The 20,816-nt window shown below is 36.3% G+C and overlaps 2 protein-coding genes across 2 annotated transcripts; one reads left to right on the top strand and one right to left on the bottom strand.

Moving 5' to 3' along the window:
- Window positions 1–186: 186 nt before the first annotated feature.
- LOC133714164 (anaphase-promoting complex subunit 1) lies at window positions 187–14,653 on the top strand. Its single transcript, XM_062140238.1, has 37 exons — window positions 187–559; window positions 643–706; window positions 785–869; window positions 962–1,272; window positions 1,388–1,493; window positions 1,576–1,736; window positions 1,905–2,092; window positions 2,175–2,244; window positions 2,453–2,620; window positions 2,822–3,309; window positions 3,837–4,296; window positions 4,546–4,884; window positions 5,204–5,287; window positions 5,372–5,464; window positions 5,574–5,633; window positions 6,293–6,391; window positions 6,678–6,818; window positions 6,989–7,069; window positions 7,585–7,656; window positions 7,925–7,996; window positions 8,305–8,398; window positions 8,478–8,557; window positions 8,691–8,744; window positions 8,881–8,958; window positions 9,058–9,179; window positions 9,259–9,419; window positions 10,129–10,205; window positions 10,282–10,392; window positions 10,470–10,571; window positions 11,048–11,188; window positions 11,525–11,698; window positions 12,081–12,144; window positions 12,277–12,416; window positions 12,496–12,653; window positions 13,528–13,606; window positions 13,807–13,905; window positions 14,089–14,653. Exons 1-37 carry the CDS (start codon window positions 339–341, stop codon window positions 14,488–14,490), a joined length of 5,499 nt encoding a protein of 1,832 aa, XP_061996222.1. The 5' UTR covers window positions 187–338; the 3' UTR covers window positions 14,491–14,653.
- Window positions 14,654–15,091: 438 nt separating this feature from the next.
- Window positions 15,092–18,604, bottom strand: LOC133714165 (xylan O-acetyltransferase 1-like). Its single transcript, XM_062140239.1, has 5 exons — window positions 17,499–18,604; window positions 17,238–17,409; window positions 16,650–16,849; window positions 16,394–16,552; window positions 15,092–15,537 (listed from the first exon to the last, which is right to left on the bottom strand). Exons 1-5 carry the CDS (start codon window positions 18,122–18,124, stop codon window positions 15,189–15,191), a joined length of 1,506 nt encoding a protein of 501 aa, XP_061996223.1. The 5' UTR covers window positions 18,125–18,604; the 3' UTR covers window positions 15,092–15,188.
- Between the last annotated feature and the right edge of the window lie 2,212 nt (window positions 18,605–20,816).

The raw sequence follows: 20,816 nt of genomic DNA, 5'->3' as shown, positions 1-20,816 counted from the left end.
AAATTATATTGAAGTCTTCAAATTTAATTGTACCACTACATATCATAGCTTATATTAAGCTGTGAAAAAAAAAATTCAGGTGAAAAAAAAATTTCAGATGTAATTTTTCGATTAGCATTATCCTTAACCAAACGGTTAATTAATAAGAGTAAAGTTAATCGATCCTAGCTGGAATACTCCCGCCGCTAAACGGAGAAAACTTTAGGGTTCAAAACTATCCCGTTAATTCACTCGAAAAAAAGAGCGGGAGAGACCGGAGAACACACACACACACTCTCTCTCTCTCTCTCTCACTTCACTGACCTCTCTCCCTCTCTCTCTCTCTAACCAAACCGAAAATGGGCGTCCGCCACCTCACCGTGCTCGGCGAGTTCAAGCCCTTCGGCTTAATCGCCGAAGCTCTCGACGGCAAGCCCGCCGATGACGTCCCGGACAAGTACGATTACTTCCTCTTCGACCCCGACACCGTCCGAGATCGCGACGAGACCGACGACCACGACGTTCTCAGCTCCGCCTTCAGCGACCGCTGCGACCACGAGCTCTTCATTCGAGGCAATCGGTAATTTCTCCGATTTTGATTTCGCCTCACTAGAAATGAAAATTCGAAGTGTTAGGTAATCTGAATTCCTCAATTTGTTTCAGGATATTATGGTCAACAGGTCCACGAGTCTGTAAGAGATTCACCTTGCCTTCTCCAGTAATCAAGGTACTTCAATTTTGCTAGGATTTGATTTGGTACAGTGATTTGGTTTGGCTTTGAGAACTATTTGTCTATGAACTCCAGGCTTGCTGGTGTCGTCTGGGTGATAGGACTAAAGCTAGTCTCTGTGTATTACAAATGGCTTGTTTAACAATCTGCAACACCTCGGGTGAGCGAAACTTGTCGATTTTCGATTATATTAGTGTAGATAAGTTCAAAGAAAGTTCAAACAATGCATTTTTCTTTTGTTTTGTATACCAGGTGAAGTAGTATCAATACCTGTATCGGAAACCATTACATCGATATGGCCTCTACCATTTGGTTTACTACTCCAGCAAGCAGCTCAACCGAGTTTGACTACATATGTTCCTTCGTTATCTTCAAGCCCTTTGTTTGGTGCAAGTCCTTCTGTGTCTTCTCTAAGACGAGAAGTACTGCATACGAGAAGAGAAGTTGGACTAAGTCCACAGCATAATTTCAGTTTTGTGAGTGCAATTGATCATGTTGTCAAGGAAGAAACAAGTTCAATGTCCTCACATCTAATTCTGCAAGATCCATTGGAAGAACCGCAAGTATGTTATTGTCTTTGTGGATAATGGATCTTTTTTTATACATGGCAGCTTCTTTATTTTGTGATATTCTTGTCCTTTTAGTTGATGTATGTTTTTGTTGCTCCAAATATTTCAGTCGGCATATATTGAAGAAAGAGGAAAGTCAAACATAATGAAGGAATTTGATGAAAAAACTATCTGGACAAGTGATCGGATTCCCCTTATGGCATCATATAATACAGGTTGCTTAGATGCGTACATTTTCAGATACCCTCTATTGTCATTGTTGCATTCATAGTAACAGTGTCACCCTTTTTTTTATAGGAAAGATGCAACATTCTGTGTGGGTCGCGGAAACCAGTAATTTTAATCTTGATCTGGCAAATGCTAACTTAGTAGATGCAGTTCCTACTGATATTGTAGCAAAACACTTCTCATTTCGTAGAATATGGCAAGGGAAGGGTGCGAAGACAGCTGCTAGCAAGGTGCTTGTTTGTCTTTTGGTTTTAGAATATAGGAAAAGTTAGGTTCAAAAGCCTTGTTTTGAGATAACTACCTCACTAAAATCAGAGTTTATATAGATGTGATGGTATTTCATTTGTGATATGTTGATTCTTTTCTTCTGATTTTAACAGCTGTGAAATTTATTCCAGGTTTTCCTCGCGACTGATGACGATGCAGCTCCTATTATTTGCTTTCTTCACCAAGAACAAAAAAAGTTGCTGTCTGTAAGGCTTCAAATTGTTGAAATAAATAATGAGCTTCTCATTGACATTAAACCTGACATGAGCTGGAGCATACCTGCTGTGGCAGCCGTACCTGTAATTGTTACCCGCCCTAGGTAGGGTTGCATTCATGATTTTTGCTCTTTTTTTCGCTGTGTCTGTTTGATGGTTTCATCTTACACTATTTACTTTTTTCAGAGCAAAAGTAGGACTGCTGCCATATTCGGACATGCTCATTTTGGCACCTGAAAATGCCCTTCTTCTCTATGTAAGCGATGCAACTTTGATAGCTTATTGAATTTAGTTACTCATAGCTACTGATATTGTTGAGAATTGGATTTGCAACTATACTATGATTGTCTTCATGTGAGTTTTTTCTCGTCTTTTCTTGTATTTTTGTTTTGTCCCTCCCTCAATAGCCCTGTATAAGTTTGCAACGTTACATGAAATTTATTTATTTATTTATTTATTTTCAGTCAGGGAAGCAATGCCTGTGTAGGTATATGTTGCCTTCTTGTTTTAGTAAAGGCCGGTTTTCACATAGTATGGAGTTTCCAGAAACATCCGTTTCCCAGGGTATGAAGATTGTGGGATTGGCTGATGCTGTTGAGGGGCGTATCAATGTTACAGTAAATAAGGGGCAGGTAATTCGATTTGTAGGTTTATTGTTGTCATTACTTCTCAAATTCAGATTTTGTACTTTATAGTCAAACTATTGTACTTCCTTTTGATGGAACACGTAATTTAGTGTAGTCTCGGTATTTGTAGCCTGCTGATATGTTTATCAATATAAGATACTTGCATGGTAGCTATCATACTGGTTTTGATTATTCATCATTGTCCAGATATATCGGTGTGTATTACGAAGAAGCCCTACATCTTCTCTGGCAAATGATTGCATCACAGCTATGGCTGAGGGACTCAGTTCCAGCTTCTACAGCCATTTTCTTAGTCTTCTATGGAAAGATGGCGACTTCGCTTATTTATCAGAAGCTGATTCTAGTGTTCATTCAGAATGGGATTCTTTTCGCAGCATTATCATGGAAATGTGTCAATCAAGTACCACTTCTAAAATGATCGCGAACCCAATACCTCAGTCATCTTGGGAGTTTCTTATTAGCAGTAAATTTCACGAAATTTTTTGCAAAAATAACTTCATTGCTCAAAATTCTTCTGTAATGTCATTGGATGTACGAAGACTGGACGCCTCTCGGTTAAATACAAATAGCACCCAAAGGCTAGAGAAAACCTTTTACTCTGAGCTCTTGATGGAGAGTTTACATTGTTTGCATGCAGTATATGAAAGCCTGAAACTAAATAGTCTTCGCAAGCGGTGCGTATTATGTTTTGTAATCTTCTTGTTGCTTTTTTTTTTTTTAACTTTTTTTTTTAATTATTATTTTCTGCCCCTCCCTTGAATCTAGTTTTCTGATATTGAGATCTTCACATAAAAATACTACTTTAGGGATCTGTGCTGCTTGACAAATGTAAATATTGAGTGGCATGTTGTGTTACAATTATGATATTGCATTCACTGGAGATGCTGTGATTCTTGCTCTAAGTGACTTGGAAGAATCTTCTCAAACATTCTATGTAGAATTGATAGTATATGTGCCTGCCATGCTAAATTATTAAGCAATGCCGGGTCCTCAGATTCATCACTAGGATAAAGCATTTGAGTTAAGCAGCTTCAGTTTGTTACTCGTTCACTGGAGGTTGCATTAGATATGAAAAGCTATTGATACTTTATCTGTTTCACCTTTAATAAACTGCAATAACATGTTGCCTATTAGCCTCACAAATACAAATTTATTGACTTGTGGCTTTTTAATTTGCTTAAACCATAATATTGCGATGTAGGGACTTGGAGCTCCTCGGATCTCTGTTATGCTATATTGCTAGGTTTCTGGGTGAGGAAAGCTATGTTGACCATTACATTCGTGACTTTCCTGGCCTTTCCGGAAGTGTTGGGACATGTGAAATATCCTTTTCACAGGAATCTCCTCCAAGTTTATTCAGATGGCTTGAAAATTGTTTGCTATATGGACACAACTCAGCTAATACCAATGATCTTCCACCATTGATTTGTAAAGAGGGAAAGTCTGTCGTGAACTGGGCCCGGAAGATAGTGTTATTCTATAGTTTGTTAACCGGTGCCAAAGAAATAGGGAAGAAACTCTCGTCTGGTATTTACTGTAATATTGCCACGGGATCATACTGCACAAATGAGGAACTCACAGTTCTAGCAATGGTTGGGGAAAAATTTGGACTGCAACAGCTTGACTCACTGCCTTCTGGCATGTCTCTTCCTTTGCGACACGTAAGGCTACAATCAGATTGTTGATCATCATTTTATCCACTAGGATCCTAAAATGTCTTTGACGAATGTATAGGACTAGTAACTGTTATATTCTTTTACCTTTATGAGGAAGAATACCTTTTGTTTGTTTCTGCAATTAAAGATTATTTAGGTCTCTTCTTTTCTTCTCATGTTATTAGATTTTTTTAACTTCAATTTCCTATTTTCAAACGATCTCTTTTTTTTTTTTTTTCCTTCTGTATTCTGCAGGCATTGGCTAAGTGTCGGGAATCTCCTCCCACTGGTTGGCCTGCAGCTGCATATGTTCTTCTGGGCCGTGAAGATTTGGCTTTGTCATGTTTGGCACAAACATGCAATTCTAAGGAACTTGAAACTGAAACTAATGTGAATTTCATCTCTATGTCTGCACCTTACATGCTACATTTGCACCCGGTGACAATTCCTTCTGCAGTTTCTGATACAAATGGATTGGACAATACTAAGTTTGAGGACACAGATTCGATTGACGGGTCTATGACAGATGGTATGGAGCATATCTTCAACTCAAGCACACAGTTGCGATATGGTCGTGATTTGCGACTGAATGAGGTAAACTTTTTTCGTTTTACTTTATTTTTCCCTTCTGATATGCTATCACTTGGCCTGAATTATACTGTTGGAGTGGTTTCTCTGGTGTTTATGCTCATTGTTGTAGTTCTGAGGTTTTCTTCTTTTGAATTACCATCACAACTGATGGTTATATCTTACTGTGTGTACAGTTCAATTGTCATTCAGTAATAGTGATTAGGTGGCTGGGTTATGTCTTGCCTGTTTTTGCTCAGATTTTCTCTCTTGTTATGATTGTTAGCGAATGTTTCCTGAATCCAATTGTTTTATGTACTTCTGAGAGCATTTCTTCCTCTACTAGGTTAGACGGCTCCTGTGCTCTGCAAGACCCGTGGCAATTCAAACATCTGTTAATCCTAGTGCGTCTGATCAGGACCTCCAACAGGTACACCTTTCTCTGTTATTCTATATTTCAATCAATTTTTAATTTCCTTTTTTTTCTTTTAAATGTTCTTCTTTTGTTGTGAAGGCCCAGCTATGGCACCTTGCACAAAGGACTACTGCCCTTCCTCTTGGCCGTGGAGCATTCACTCTTGCAACCATATATACACTTCTGACAGAGGTTGTTTTTTTTTTGGTTGTTCTTGTCCTGCACATATGAGATAACTTTTATTATACTGACTGCTTAAGAATACACTAACAGGTTCTCCTTTCCCTTCTCTCTTTTCCAGGCCTTTGTAGTCCCGAAGATTGTATTAGCAGGTCGATTGCCTGCCCAGCAAAATGCAACTGTATGTTCAGATTCTGCTCTTATAGTAGCGTAATGTATCTTTCATGCCATGATCTTGGAATTCTAGTTTGCTTTTACTAACTTATTGTCTCATCTATTACAAAATTATTGAGAATATATGTTTCACCCGAATATTATATCTACATATGGTTGGTATCTGAAATTGGTATGAACTATAAACTAGGTTCCTTATTATCTTTTTCATAAGAGTAAGCCGATAGCACAGAAAAATCCTGCCTGCTAAGCGATTGTTCTTTCCATATTTTCCCTTAGACACAACCTTGACCATACTTCACTAATATGCATGGAGTAAGTTGAGTTTTTATGAGTCCAAATTCAACTATCAACCATTGAAACTTTATTCGATGATATTATACTTAAGAGCACTTTCATATTTCCACTTTTCAAATTTTATGACATTGTAATGTGTTTTCTGAGATCTTAGATTATAGTTAACAGAGAGAATGGTTAGGATATACATGGTCTTCTTATCTCGAGTATAAATATTTTGCTAATTATGAGAAACATCTATAATTAATAGTCTATTACACTAAATGTTTCTATGTCATATACTTTTCCTCTCTCCTTGTAGCTTTATTAATTTTAAAGACATTTAAGTATATTCTCTCATATATTAGATGATTCGTATTTCTATGAAAGGTTAATCTGGACCCGAATGTGAGGAATGTAGAAGAAATTAAAACTTGGCCTGAATTCCACAATGCTGTTGCTGCTGGACTAAGGCTGGCTCCTCTTCAGGTTCCTCCCCAAATGTCCTTATTACTTCATATAGTACTTATAAATCCAGAGGCATATGTTACGAGATGTGCTCTGTTTTTGAATACTAGCATTTGTACATGTACTTTTTACCTTGGGACTATACATAGACGATAGACATGTTTGCCTGCTTATGGTTACAACAACATCTAATTTCATGCTTCTGTTCATTACCCCATATAACATAACCGATACACACAGATACAGTCTTATTATTTATATTTTATTTCTCAAGTTTCCTCTCATATTCCTGGCTTATTATTTCCAGGGAAAGATGTCAAAGACGTGGATCAAATATAATAAACCAGAGGAGCCAAATGCTGTTCATGCCGGACTTCTCTTTGCTTTAGGATTACATGGTTACCTACGTGTTTTGAATATTACTGACATATTTCAGTATTTTCGACAGGTACTGTATTCCATGACTTCCAATTCTTTCTTATTCCGTTTTCACTGCTTTTCAGTTCCTTGAGTTGCCTGCATTTGCATTTGATTCCTCCTGATAAAGTTGAATACCTAGCCTTTTGTTTGTACTTTTGTATATAGTTAAGTGTCTGATTCCACACGACAATTTCTTAGGAACATGAAATCACAACTCTAGGACTAATGCTTGGCCTGGCAGCTACCTATAGAGGGACTATGCAACCAGAAATATCTAAGGTATGACATATGTTTGTGAATTATTTTCTTGCTCCACAATTAAAGCGCTGGGTGCTATTATTTGTGCCTTATCAGTTGAACATCAGATTTATAATTACCCCTTCTCTCTCTCCATACATATGTTGATATGTATGATTGAAAGGTTTCAATATGATGTCTATAAACTGTTTTTTGCTTGTCATTATAGTTGGGTGAGTTGGCTCAATTCCTTTCTTGCTGTTTTCTCAAACTGCATTGTGTTTGTTGTCTTTCAATATACTTTCAATTATTGAGTATTAGTAGTCGGAGCATCACTATTTTTTAATCTACTTGGGAGGGAAGGGGGTGCATTTAAATGAGCTAATTGAACCGGATTAGATCTGAAGCTGTGTGGATATTATTTCCATTGAATCTGTAGGCATGGATTAGTCATTCATCAATGTAGCTAGGTTTTTCTTAGCTTCCTTCTCTTCATGCTCTATTGATATGCCTATAATCCTGTGGTATAACCTTATCTTGTTACAATTCCATGACAGTGTCTTTTTGTTCATATACCTGCTCGACATCCATCTTCATTTCCAGAATTGGAGTTACCAACGCTTCTACAGGTATTTTGTCGTGCAATTATCATTATGGTACACTCAGAATATGCCTCCTATGTATCCTGGGATATTTTTTAACCAATCATAACTCATAAGTATATGTAAACTCATCCCTTCCATTGGCAAACATACATTTGCTAATTTTGCTTTCCTCAGCTTCTTATCTTGTTTCACATGATGATGATGATGCTTTGCTTATTAGTGTGTTTGGATAATTTGGTATTCCTTCAGGATTTTATTCTAACACTGAACTCTTTTTTCTTGTTGTTAACAGTCAGCAGCTCTAATGTCAGTTGGGCTTCTTTATGAAGGATCAGCGCACGCACAAACAATGCAGATTCTCTTGGTTTAATTCTTGTTGCTTCACTAGTTTGATTTATTTTAATTTTATTTTATTTTATAAATTTTCATACTGTTCTTTTACTTGTATGGTGAAAAGCATATAGTATGACAGTATGTTGTTGGTGTCTCTGCAGTTAAATGTCGATAACTTTAAAATCTTATGAATGTATGTGCGTTCTACAAGATGTGTTCCTGCTTTGCATGTCATTGTGCTTTTCTGTTACAGTCTCTTTCTCGGTGATTGATTGTAATTCTATTGTTGTATCTTGCTTCAACTTTCCTTGGAGCTGACTTTTGTACATTACATTGCAGGGGGAAATAGGACGTAGAACTGCAGGTGATAATGTACTAGAAAGGGAAGGTTATGCTGTTTCTGCAGGATTTTCCCTGGGTCTTCTTGCATTGGGTATGCACAGTTAGATAATTGAATCAATTATTATGAAATGTGGTCATGAGTCATGACTAACTATGGATGTTTAATATAGGTCGGGGAGAAGATGCTCTCGGTTTCATGGAGACAGTGGTCGACAAATTGTTCCATTATATTGGTGGAAAAGAAGTTAATGTATGTTGGTAAATGGATCTTTTTTATTATTATTATTTTTATGTGAATTTTATTTAGTTGTGTATAATCTGGAATTTCCTAATGTTAGTGCCATTTGATTCTAACTTGGGATATAACTTTTCACCTGGAGCAGGATAGATCCATTTCATCAACACTATCAGTAGATGACAATCGTGCTGCTGCGCAGGTTGATTTCTTCCCACTAGCTTCACTAGACTCCAATATATAGCAATGTTTCTTTTAACATACATGTATACTGTTCCTTCCCCCCTCTCTGTAGCAGCTTATATGATCCTCTTTCCCATGTTAATATTGTCTTGTAGATGATGGAAGGGACTGCAGTGAATGTTGATGTCACAGCACCTGGAGCCACAATTGCTCTTGCTTTAATGTTTTTAAGGGTAACTTCCACTAGATATGATACTCGTATGAATACTATATACTTCCACTAAATGACCTGTCTGCATGAAGAATTTTCTCACCTAGCTTTATTTTTGTAGACCGAATCACAGGCAATTGTGTCTAAGCTCTCTATTCCTCGTACACAATTTGAGCTGCAATATGTGAGGCCTGATTTCATTATGCTTCGCGTCATTGCTCGAAATTTGATAATGTGGAGCAGGTACTGCAGAACCACTGTTTTTTAAAGCCAGATGTATATAGCTAGTCTTCAGACATGATTTGACAACCTTTTGTTATAGGATTCATCCTTCCCAAGATTGGGTACAGTCTCAGATTCCGGATATTATCAAAAATGGTGTCAAATTCCTTGGGGATGATACTGATGATATTGATGAAATGGATGCTGAATCATTTGTTCAGGCATATGTCAATATAGTGGCTGGAGCCTGCATTTCTCTTGGTAAGATGTCTAGATAGGTTTTAATTGGTTATGAAGATAACTTCTTCATCTTTATTTTTATTTTTTTTATTTTTATACTTGATAATTTATATATTAAGCCAATTCCCCTTAACATAGTTAAATTTTTGAAACGCCAATAATACCCTCACATAATAATAAGCTATGTGATAAAAAAAGATTTAATAATCAGGATGCAATAGTAAAATACTAAAAATTTACAACATCTCCCACAAAATATGGAGAAGTTCCCTCATATAGGATTGGGAAAGACTATAAACATGGTTTTCAGTTTTTTAATTTTTATATTTTATATTTTATTTATAAAGGCAAAAGCCAATTGACATGTGCGGAGCACTTGTTAAGGGGCTAGTTTATATATGATTGTATCAAAATTGGAGGCATATTGATCAGATTTTTTACTTTTATTTAGCGGGAAGTAATTTATCTAATGCAGCTTTTTTGGGAAGGCTAGAAAGAATATTGCCTCCTGCAGATTTTGGTTCAAATTGTTCAATGATAAGATATCTGGGCACATTTAGCTTTTTGTATACTATTACTTCTTTTGTTTTTCATGAAAATATAATATTGCCTTTAATCGGTACTTTATTTGTACTTGTATATTCCTGCAAAAATTTTATAAAATTTAAACTTCTATACAGAAATGGCCACGTATCTTATCTTGAATTCCATTATCTTTTATCATGGGCAGGGTTGAGATTCGCTGGTACAAAGGATGGGCACGCACAGGAGTTACTTTACAACTATGCTGTTTACTTTTTAAACGAGGTCGGACAAAGCAAGACTGGTCAAAGTTAGAATTAACCGTGAATTAGTAGTGACTAGTTTATTTATGTGTTTGCAGATCAAGCCAGTTTCTGCTACAAGTGGAAGCTTCCCAAAGGGATTGTCTCGCTATGTTGATCGGGGGACTCTGGAAATATGCCTGCATCTCATTGTTCTTTCCTTGTGTGTGGTAAATGGATTTTGGTCATCTTCTGTCTTCTATTAGATATGTGAAAAATGTCTTGTGCTAATGCTTTGAGTGAACAGGTAATGGCTGGTTCTGGGCATTTACAAACCTTTAAGCTATTGAGATTTCTCCGCAGCAGAAATTCTGCTGATGGGCATGTTAACTATGGCGTTCAGATGGCTGTAAGTTTTTGCACTCCATATAAACATAAATATTCATGTTCTTCTTTCACTCCATATAATTACACACTGCAAAGGGACAAGCAATGCAATCTATGATGTTTACATTTCCCCTTAAAAATGATGCAAAGTTCATTAAGCCACAGTAAATAAGGAATTTTTTTTTTCTTTTCATTTTTTATCAGCAGAACATACGTTGATAAGAAAAGCTGCTTAGTTTTATCCTGTAATGTGTAACAAATTCTTATTATTTTTGATGAGGGATCCTCAATAGTAGAATAATGTGAAATGCATTGGAAGTTGTCCTATATGTCACCTTGACTTGCTGAATGCTGAATGCAGAATGCATGACATAGGTTACTTGAGATGAAATCAAGATTTATGTGGTTGCAAGTAAACATTTTGAATTTTGAAAGTCAACTGTGTTCCGCTGTATTCTCTACTAAGTATTGTTTCCTTTGTGACTCCGGTGACTCTAGGTAAGCCTAGCAATTGGTTTCTTGTTCCTTGGTGGAGGAATGCAGACATTTTCAACAAGCAACAGTTCAGTTGCCGCTTTGCTGATTACTCTTTACCCACGCTTGCCAACTGGACCAAATGATAATAGATGCCATTTCCAGGTACAGTAAAGTTGAAAGGGCTGGTCAGGCTTCACATACGTCTATAGTTGGCTTTGATTTGATAAGTGCAGTCAACTGGCTTTTATTAATCCTATGCAACAATGCTTATGCTGGTACATTTGGACAGTCCTGAAAATATGAAGATTTTCCCTTATAAGGTTTTGAATAGAATGTCTAGAACTAAATATTTTTTTTTGTTGGTCAAATAACTTTGCTCCACAGCTTCAAGTCTTTCTTATTGGTCATGCCAATAGAAATAGATTGCTCCTTCACTCCTTGATACCTGATTGTCTGTTCATTTAGTATTATGAATTCTGAGGGGAGTGTACTTTTCAGGCATTTCGACATTTGTACGTACTGGCAACGGAAGCTCGCTGGATCCAGACTGTTGATGTTGACACTGGTCTACCAGTGTATGCCCCCCTTGAAGTTACTATAAGGGAAACTGAGCATTATGCAGAAACAAGTTTTTGTGAGGTTACACCGTGCCTTCTGCCAGAGCGTGCCATTGTAAGCTTCAAAAGTTCGGGAATAAGGAAATCAATAGTTGTTCATCTTCCTTCTCTCTCTGATATTTATTGAAATGAACTTGAGACATTCAGAAGATAAATCCGCTGCTGGCTCTGCATGAAAACTTTCCACACCTACTGTAGTTCTCAAGAAAAATAGTTGAAAAAAAATATAATATATAAAATTTGGATTATATTTTTTCATCTTTTAACTAAATAAAGTTTTTCAGTAGAGCTTTTACGGATATGTAACTTAAACTTTCCTGTGAGACTTCTATGGTCGAGTTCATCCTGGAATGAATTTGCCCGCCTTTTGCATATGTCAAGTAGAGAACTTACAGTTTTGGGGATTCACTGATAACTTGATATGCTGCTGTTTGCAGTTGAAGACACTACGTATTTGTGGTCCTCGGTACTGGCCTCAAGTCATAGATCTCGTCCCTGAAGGTATACACTTGTTCAGTGACTTGTCTTTGCTAAGCTATGATGTTTCAATTAATTTAATTTAGTCTTTGCTCTCTTTGATAGTTAATTCATAGAGTTGTAATGTTTGACTTAATCCACATTGCGTTTAAACAGATAAACCTTGGTGGACCTCTGGGGACAAGAATAGCCCATTTAATTCTGGTGTTTTGTATATCAAGAGAAAGGTTGGAGCTTGTTCATATATTGATGATCCCGTAGGGTGTCAGTCGTTGCTGTCACGTGCAATGCATAAGGTTAATAGTTCTCTACAGCTGGTTATGTTTGTAATTTTCCTTGGATGATACTGTGGTTATCAAATTATTCTTGATCCAGGTGTTTGGTTTGACAAGTTTAAAAGCACCTAGCCCATCCTCTAGTGGCCAACATGGACTTGGTTCAGTTACAGTTGATCAGTTGGTTGGTACCTTCTCCTCCAATCCTAGCTTAATTGCATTTGCACAACTCTGCTGTGACCCTTCCTGGAAGAGCAGGCAAGTTTACAGATTTTTTTTTTTTTTTTCCGGTTTTTATCTTCACATTTTGCTCTGTGGCCTTGACTATGTTTAGAATATGTGTCTGGTATTGAAGTTAGGTTCAGACATTATCCATCTATTCTCACTGTCAACCATCCCTTAATGTACCATAACCTTAAATCCTCTCTCTGTCTTTTTTTTTTTGGTCAATAAATCCTCTCTTTGTCAACGTTGAAACCTTTTTGGTAAGATCACATTAATATTTACTATGATGTGCCCTGCTCTGTTTGGTAGATTTGGAAAAGAAAAAAAAAATTATTCTACCCAAAGAAACAAAAAAAAAAAAATGTACTTATTATCCCTTTGGCATACTCTGGTGCCATGACAAAATATCTCACATCCCCGTCTATATACCTTAAAGTTGAATGAATTAGAATAAACTAATTCTTTCCATTTTAAAATGGTTGGAAATTAATTTTCCTTGATATACAGCAATGGTCACTAGATTTATTCAGGGAAACTGAATTTTACTTTTCTTGAATGCAGGAAATGGTAGCTTTATATGTTGATGGCTAAATATTATATTATGTTTTCCAATCCTTACTCCAGTGATGCATTTGATGATAAATAAGTAAAGAGATGCTAGTCATACTTGGTTATTATACTGAATTTGTAGAGTTAAGCATATAGTCCTGTACAGGGTCGTTTACTGTTATGTATGTTTGAGCATAGATAATCCTTTTTTCTTTTGTTTTTCCTTCTGATAATCAGTTCTCAATGATAGTCGTTTTTTGTTTAATAAAGAAATATATATATGCGAAGTGGTTTTGTTTCCTTTTTTATTTTCCATACTGTGGTCTGTGAAATAATCAGTTTCAAAATGTATTTGCAGATCTGATATTGACTTCCAGGAATTTTGCTTGCAAGTGTTATTTGAGTGTGTGAGCAAGGACAGGCCTGCTCTTTTACAGGTAACCACAAAGTCTGTTTTCTGTTTTTTGTTTTTTGTTTTTTTGTTTTTTGGTACCATAGATGTATGGATTGACAGGTTTACAAGTGACACTTTCCAACACAAGTGGATATGCTTTTCATCTTGATCCAAAAATTATTTGGTGTTCCATTTATGTATTCTGAATACTAAACTCATAGTCATCTCCCGACACTTATGCAGGTCTATTTGTCATTATACACGACAATGGGGTCAATGGCAGGTCAAGTAACTAGTGATACTGTTGTTTTATGTGACTCGTTATCTATCTCCAATCTTAAGGTAGATTGTTGACCTTTACTTTTGTTCTACCGATAACTTTCAATGCAATGTAATCAGATTACAATGACCTTATTGTATTAATTGCTTTAGAGTTCAGAGTCAGTATCCATGTTACCTGCATAGCACATGGCACTTAACTCATAAGCCATTTCATAAGAATTCAATTACTTCCTCTACTTACAGCTTGCACTAGCATACAATGAGGCTTTGTTGAGTGGAAGATTGACCTCTTCGAGAGGTGGCATTGTTCAATCCAACTTTATAGCATGTCTTCGGAAGCAGGTGGAAGCACTCCTAGATTGTTCTCAGGACTTGAAGGATGATTTTTGTAATTATATGTATTCCGGGAAGTGGCCAAATGCGGAAGAATCCCAGGGAAATAAACGTTCAATACTTCTTTCTTGGTACCTTCAATGGTTTTGTGTACCAGCACCATATGCAATTAAGACAGCTGTGGACAAAGTCAAGCCCAAGCTCAAGTCATCCTCATCTTTGGTCCCTTTTCTGCGGTTATTATTTCCGAAAGCTCATGTCAATGCTATTGCTGAGATAGATAAGCTCTTCTCATCCACTAATGGTAGATAAGGCATAGATGGTACGCTGGAGATTTGTTCAGAGATTTTGATGTCCAGATTCCAGGTAGGATCTGTTCTATTCTGTTTGTATAACCAATGTAACATCTACATTGTTCAAGCTATATATGCAAAATGACAACTAAAATAGGAATTCTTATTTATCTTGGTAATCATTGGCTGTGTCTTTAGAAGTTCTGGCACCAATTTTACAAATAACTTCTAGATAGACTAGATATTCAGATATAAGTAATATAACTGAAATACTCGGCAGTATGAGAGCTTTGTTGTCAGTTGCCGTAGCTATTAAATTGTTTTCGAATTGGTTCAATTAATGGTTATTCTTGGTTATTACCATATGAATACTTGGGGAAATAAGATTTAACATCTAATATACAATTTTCCATTTTCATTATTTTCCTTTCCACGTGAATTATACAATTCAAACTGTTGTATCAAACTGCCCCCTTTTCGACCTTGGCAAGTATTGAGGTTTTGCAGGAATGTGGGTGTTCTCACTTAGCTCTCACTCAGTCAATTTGGCTGAGCAAAGAACCAAAAAATAAAAAGGTCCAGTCCTAGGTTTGAAGCTATAAAACAGTGAAAGAAGAAACTGAACAGAAATTACATGAGATGAGGTAGTGATTATGGAACCCCAAAAAATTAAAACAAAAATTATACAACAAGACTTGTATGATGATCTACTATGTGTCAAGACCGCGAGATGATACGCGTGTAAAGAAACTCGTTCCATGTGTCCGGCAACCCGGGGAGGCACCAGTGGATGCAATCGGCGTAATTCTCCGGGTCAGCTTGCTGCTCCGGCGTCAACATCTTGCCTTGCCTGATGGTATGGACCGAGGTATGTGCATCTTTACGAAACTCGGATAGAGTAGTAATGTTGAGAAAGTATACAGGCACTTTCATTGCTTTCACTAAGTCGCTTGAAATCACAAAGAGCCTTCTGTCTGTGCCCACTTCCAACGGTGTCGTTCTGTTCAGGATTGGAGTGGTCTCTTTGGCACATTTTATGCCATCTGGGTTGTCCCAATCCAAGCTCCTACATGCACAACAACAGTACGTTATTTCATTAATGTTACATTGGATGTGAAAAAGCACCAAGGTACATATGATAGCGTCATTTGGAAAATGTGTAGTGGTTACCGACCAAATATTAGTTTCAAATCAAAGCTTTGAGGTTCATGGTTCATACACCCACTTTCAACCACCAAGGCTCATCCTCACCTAATGGGATGTCGTTATATTCTTTTTCACACTTTCCCTTAATTTATGTCAAAAATTTATACATAAAATAAATTGTAAAGTATCATGTATGTATGAAGGGATGCTTAAATTTCTAAAATTGATTTAAATTAAGTTCAAAGAATTTTTTCATGTGCAATTTGTGCTTAAACATTGATTTGATAGAAATTAAGTGAATAATCATTATAGAATAATTGAAGAAACAAATTGAATCGGTGATGTAGGAATGAGTTCTTTTTACCTAAAACACATTGACCAATAGTAATTAAATCCTTAAAAAAGTGATCATTAGCTAAGCAAAAGGCACTTTTTCAACGAATGTACTAGGCCTACAGTTTGCAATGATTTTGTGCCATTTGGCTGTGAGAACAACTGGATGTGCTTAATCTAATACTAATACAAATACAAATTAAGACATAAGAAAGCCAACAAGAACGACTAAACTAACCTGTGCACAATCCATGTTGTGTACACATATACTTCCAATTGTTCTTGTTACTGTCTTAACCAATGAGACAATGACTTGTTTATACAAAATCCCTAGTGGCAGAAACGTCATGATTTCCATCGATGCTTTTGTTTTACGTTTTCTTTTTGAAAAAATTGCAAATTATGCTAAACTTTGAAGCATTATGGTAAGGTGTGAAGTTTACTTGATGTGGAGAGGAGACATGCTGGTGAAGAAGACAGTGGTACGATTGGGGTCAATATTTTTGTCCACCCATTTCGCCCATGTTGTCATAACTTTCCGGTAAGCCAACGGCCGGTCGATCTCATCGTACTCCGTTGCTCCTTGATCGAACGATCCTCGTCTTTTCGAGTAAACCCAACAAAGAAAAAATGAGATCAATTTCCATGGCGTTGATGTTTAACTAATGAAATTATTCAGCAAGTTAGGTAGCTACTTACAGAACTTTCATGTTGAAAGTGTTCATCCACCATATGTATGTGTTGAAAATGAGGTAGTCCACACCTATCCAATTTTTACCATGCTTCTTAATCGATTTGGGCATGATTATACGGTTTTGTATGCTGTGCATCAATGGATCATCTGAATTTGACTCCACCAGAAATGGTGCCCAGTAGAACTCCACCGTAGCATTATAATCCTAAAACGAAGGTATTAAATATCAATATTAGTCGACATATTTTTGATCCATATATTATCGGTACATGTAAAAAATGAAAATTTATCAAATTATTACCTATTTACCCAAACCCCATTAGTAATCTATGCCAATTTCCTATACCTCATGTTTAGTCAATTTCTTGTGATTAGTACTTGAATACAAAACTACAAGCATGCAGGACATGAAAATACCTGCACCCCATTTCTAAATTTATTTACAATAAAATGGGATTTCATTTGCTGTCATAGTTATATAATCTAGTTGATTACAAAGTTTGGTGGGTCATGCTTGAATAAGTTTGCTCTCCAAGTCAAAACAATCAAGAACAAATTGGAAAAAAAAGGCATAGAAGAAAATGATTATGTACCTCAATTCTGAAAACAGAGAGGGATCCATTCTTCACCAAGGTCTTTCTCCCAGGAGGAATTACAGACTGCGCAAAACAAATCATTGATTCCCACTGGTTTCTATTCAATGAATCCCCCACAAACATGAGCCTCTTGTTTCTTAGTTTCTCTAGCAACAATCTTGCATTGAACCTAAAAAGGAAATTAAGATGAAACTAATTAACAACAAAATTTAGGATGAATTTAGTTAAGGGATTTGATTAATTTAAGTAATTGCTTACTTTGGAAGATTACAATCTCTGGGCTGCCATCTCCAATGTTGATACAGAGAGTCCTTTCTTCCATTCCTCATACAAGTCACTTGGGCCGTCAAGAACTCACATTCGTCTTCTTTATACAAAGGATGAGTCACAGGATCGAAAACCCAGTCCCCATTAAACAAGTCACAATCTTCAGGAGGCAATTCAATCTCTTCCATATCATCTTCTTCATTCACCTCAATCTTCTTGTCCAGGTCTTCGTCTTTCTCTTCCATGATCGTTTTCAGCTCCACAGGTTCTTGGGTCTCTTCAGAAACCGGATTCTCCAACTGGGTTTCCTCCAATTGGGTTCTTGAAGTGGCGCTTAGAGAAACCCTGTTCGGGATTTCGGAAACAGAGTCGCTCTGTTTCGAAACAGAGGAACTCTGTTTCGTTTCTTGCTCTTCTCGGAGTTCTTGCGCTTTTGGGCTTGAAGAGAATGGGAATTCTGCGATGGATTTGACGTCCTCATTGTACATGAAAATCCCAAACAGAAAAATCGAGAAGACGACGACGAAGATTGGTAGATTATTGTTCTTGCGGCTCTTCATAATTGCGAAAGCTTCAGGTGAAGAAGAGAAGGGTGTTTTTCTGCGAGGTATCTGCATGAATCAGAGAGAGAGAGGGGGGAAGAAGAACAAGAAAGAGAGTTGGAAATGATTGAAATGAACTGAGGGAGAGAAAGAAAGAAGATGAAATATAAGAGCAGCAACAAACATGAAAGCTAGCTTAAAGAGAGCTTTGTGAATTTGGTGCATTAGGTTAAGTTTGTTTCTGTTTTTAATTAATTGAGTGGTTTGGTGAAATGGGTTTGTCTTCGAAGAAATTGTCTTGGCATTTGGTGTAGGGAGACTTGTCTTTCTCAGGTGCAAATTGCTTGTGTCTAATAGAAGCCACTGCTAATTACTTCATATTCCTTCATTCAAAATTGGCCCAGGAAAGAGTATTAGAGGGAAAGAGAAGTAATTTTAAAGTTTTGGGGTCTTGGTCTGAGTTAGATGAGGCCATGAGGGTGATATGAAGCTGGTTGTGGTGGTGATATGGAAGTACTCTAAGGTGGGCAGTCTGTTCGTTTCTATAGATTTTGATAGGGAAGCTTCAACAGTCACAAAGTTAAAAGGAAAAGGCCTCAAGCTCATACAAGTCAAAATTTCACTAATATAGGACATGAATGCGTGCGAAATGTGGATTATCATCCTCCACTATTGAACAAATCAATGCTCATAGACTATGATTAAATTTTGTTTGAAAGAATGCTTGAAATTCTTTTGTTGCTATTATTTAGAGAAGCATGTATCTAGAACTTGTTTGTCATTTACATGGCACAAATGGAAATACGTAATATACGGTAATAATGCCTCGCCTATTTAGTATAGAAGTCCAATTAATATTAGTTGGATTTCGAACAAAATTTGTTTATATGTATTATAGCAATTCGATTAACTGTGTTTGAACAAACATACAATCACTTTACTACGATAAAACCGTTCATTTATTAACAAGAATTATCAAACAACTTTGTTCGATCATAAGAAGAAATAACGAACAACTTATTGTTCGATTATCCTTCACATAATTGATATTCGGTGCTCTAGAAAATGAACCCTCCCGATTATGCAAAAACATCAAATAATTTAAAAGTACTCTAATATAAAATGAGTAAATAATTTATCCAAAGATGCAATGCAATTTTCCTTTTTCCCTTATGGCCGGAGGCTAAAAGTTGGCCACTTGGCCTCCAGCAGAAAGAATGGTATCATTATACTAGAAATCATTATGATCGTTTGTTTGCACAAAGTCATCTAATCATCCTTGTTAAAACAAAACAGCACCTAATCGTTTTGTATTGCAATCTAGTAAGTTGTGCTGCTTGGAGAAACTTAATATATATATTTTTTCGAAATTCCCATATATACAGGTAGAATTCCTGGCCTAGCATGTGAGCTTTCTTTGTCCCCAACAAACACAAGCTTCAACTGCCCTAGTGAAGTTGATGCATCATTAAGGCTCTTAATACTCTGATTTGTTTTACAGCAACAGATTATTCAAATTATAATTAATGACTTTATGTTTGAGAAAAGTAAAGACTAAGGAACATGAATTTTTTTTTTTTCTGTGCAGTGAGTATACCAACATCCTCTTCTGTACTTCCTTTGCTTATATTCTAAGTCAAGCCAACTGCAGCAAAATCCTTCTGAGACCACTTCAGCAAAGGCATGTACAGCTCATGTCAATTCACAAAAATAAAAATAAAATCCAAAACCAATACACAATAAAAGGTTCAAAACTGAGAAAAGTAATTACTAAATTCAAACCTCACAACAAGAACAAATAATTATACTAACCTGAAAGAGATGGTGACGGATGTAGTTTTGCTAATACCTGAAGTATCGGGAAGACAATGAACAAAGCCGGACGTGAGGTGAGTTGGAAGAGGGAATAGAGATAATTTGCTAATATCTGAAAAATTTGGGTTTCAGGAAATACTGTTTTGGAAGATGTTTTAGGATAGGGACGAGTAAAATGCATATATTTTGAACAAAATTAAGGATTAATGTGTGCCGTGCATGGATATATAATTAAAAGAGTTGACTAAACAACTAGATTAAGAAATATATATGCAGTTGGAGGGAGGCTTAAATGTGCCTTGGATATAAAAGGTGATTTATCGAGATTAAATTGTTTATAAATTTTAGGTAGGTATAATAACCTACTGGTCAATTTGACTTTCAAATTGTTTGAGGTTATATTCAAGGCCTAAAAACCTTGATAGCTATAAATTTGGAAATGTTTTGTATGTATGTTTTTCATTGTTACAATGTATATCACCGTTACAGAGAGCTATAGAGAAAGCAAATGGTACACAGCTATGGTGGATGTACAGCTAGCTTCCTCTCTATTAAGGTCTGCCCTGGTGAAACATTTAACTGAAAACAAACAAATTTTTCAACGTCATCGTCAAATCTGAATTGAAATGTTGACATGATTTGATGTGTTATTTACTTATTTATAATTAACATTAAACTATATAGGCCGAAATATGCATCTACAATACTCGATCATTTAATATATGTCCCCTTACGTGCTTTGTATTTTGTATTTAATGACCAATTTAAATGTTTGTAGTCATTCAAACTATATCAACACTAAACGCCATGCACGTCGTTAAATTTATCAACACTAAACATCATGAACCTCGTTAAGTTGATAGTCATGCACACAAATTTTTCTCCAATTCCAGGAAGAATATATGGGCTAAAATTCACTAGCTAGCTAGTTGAGATAAAATAGTTCATCTAA

Source organism: Rosa rugosa, chromosome 6 (genome assembly GCF_958449725.1).
Source record: "Rosa rugosa chromosome 6, drRosRugo1.1, whole genome shotgun sequence".
NCBI lineage: Eukaryota > Viridiplantae > Streptophyta > Magnoliopsida > Rosales > Rosaceae > Rosa > Rosa rugosa.
The sequence above is the reverse complement of the archived record's forward strand: the minus strand, read 5'-3'. Positions and strand labels throughout refer to the sequence as shown.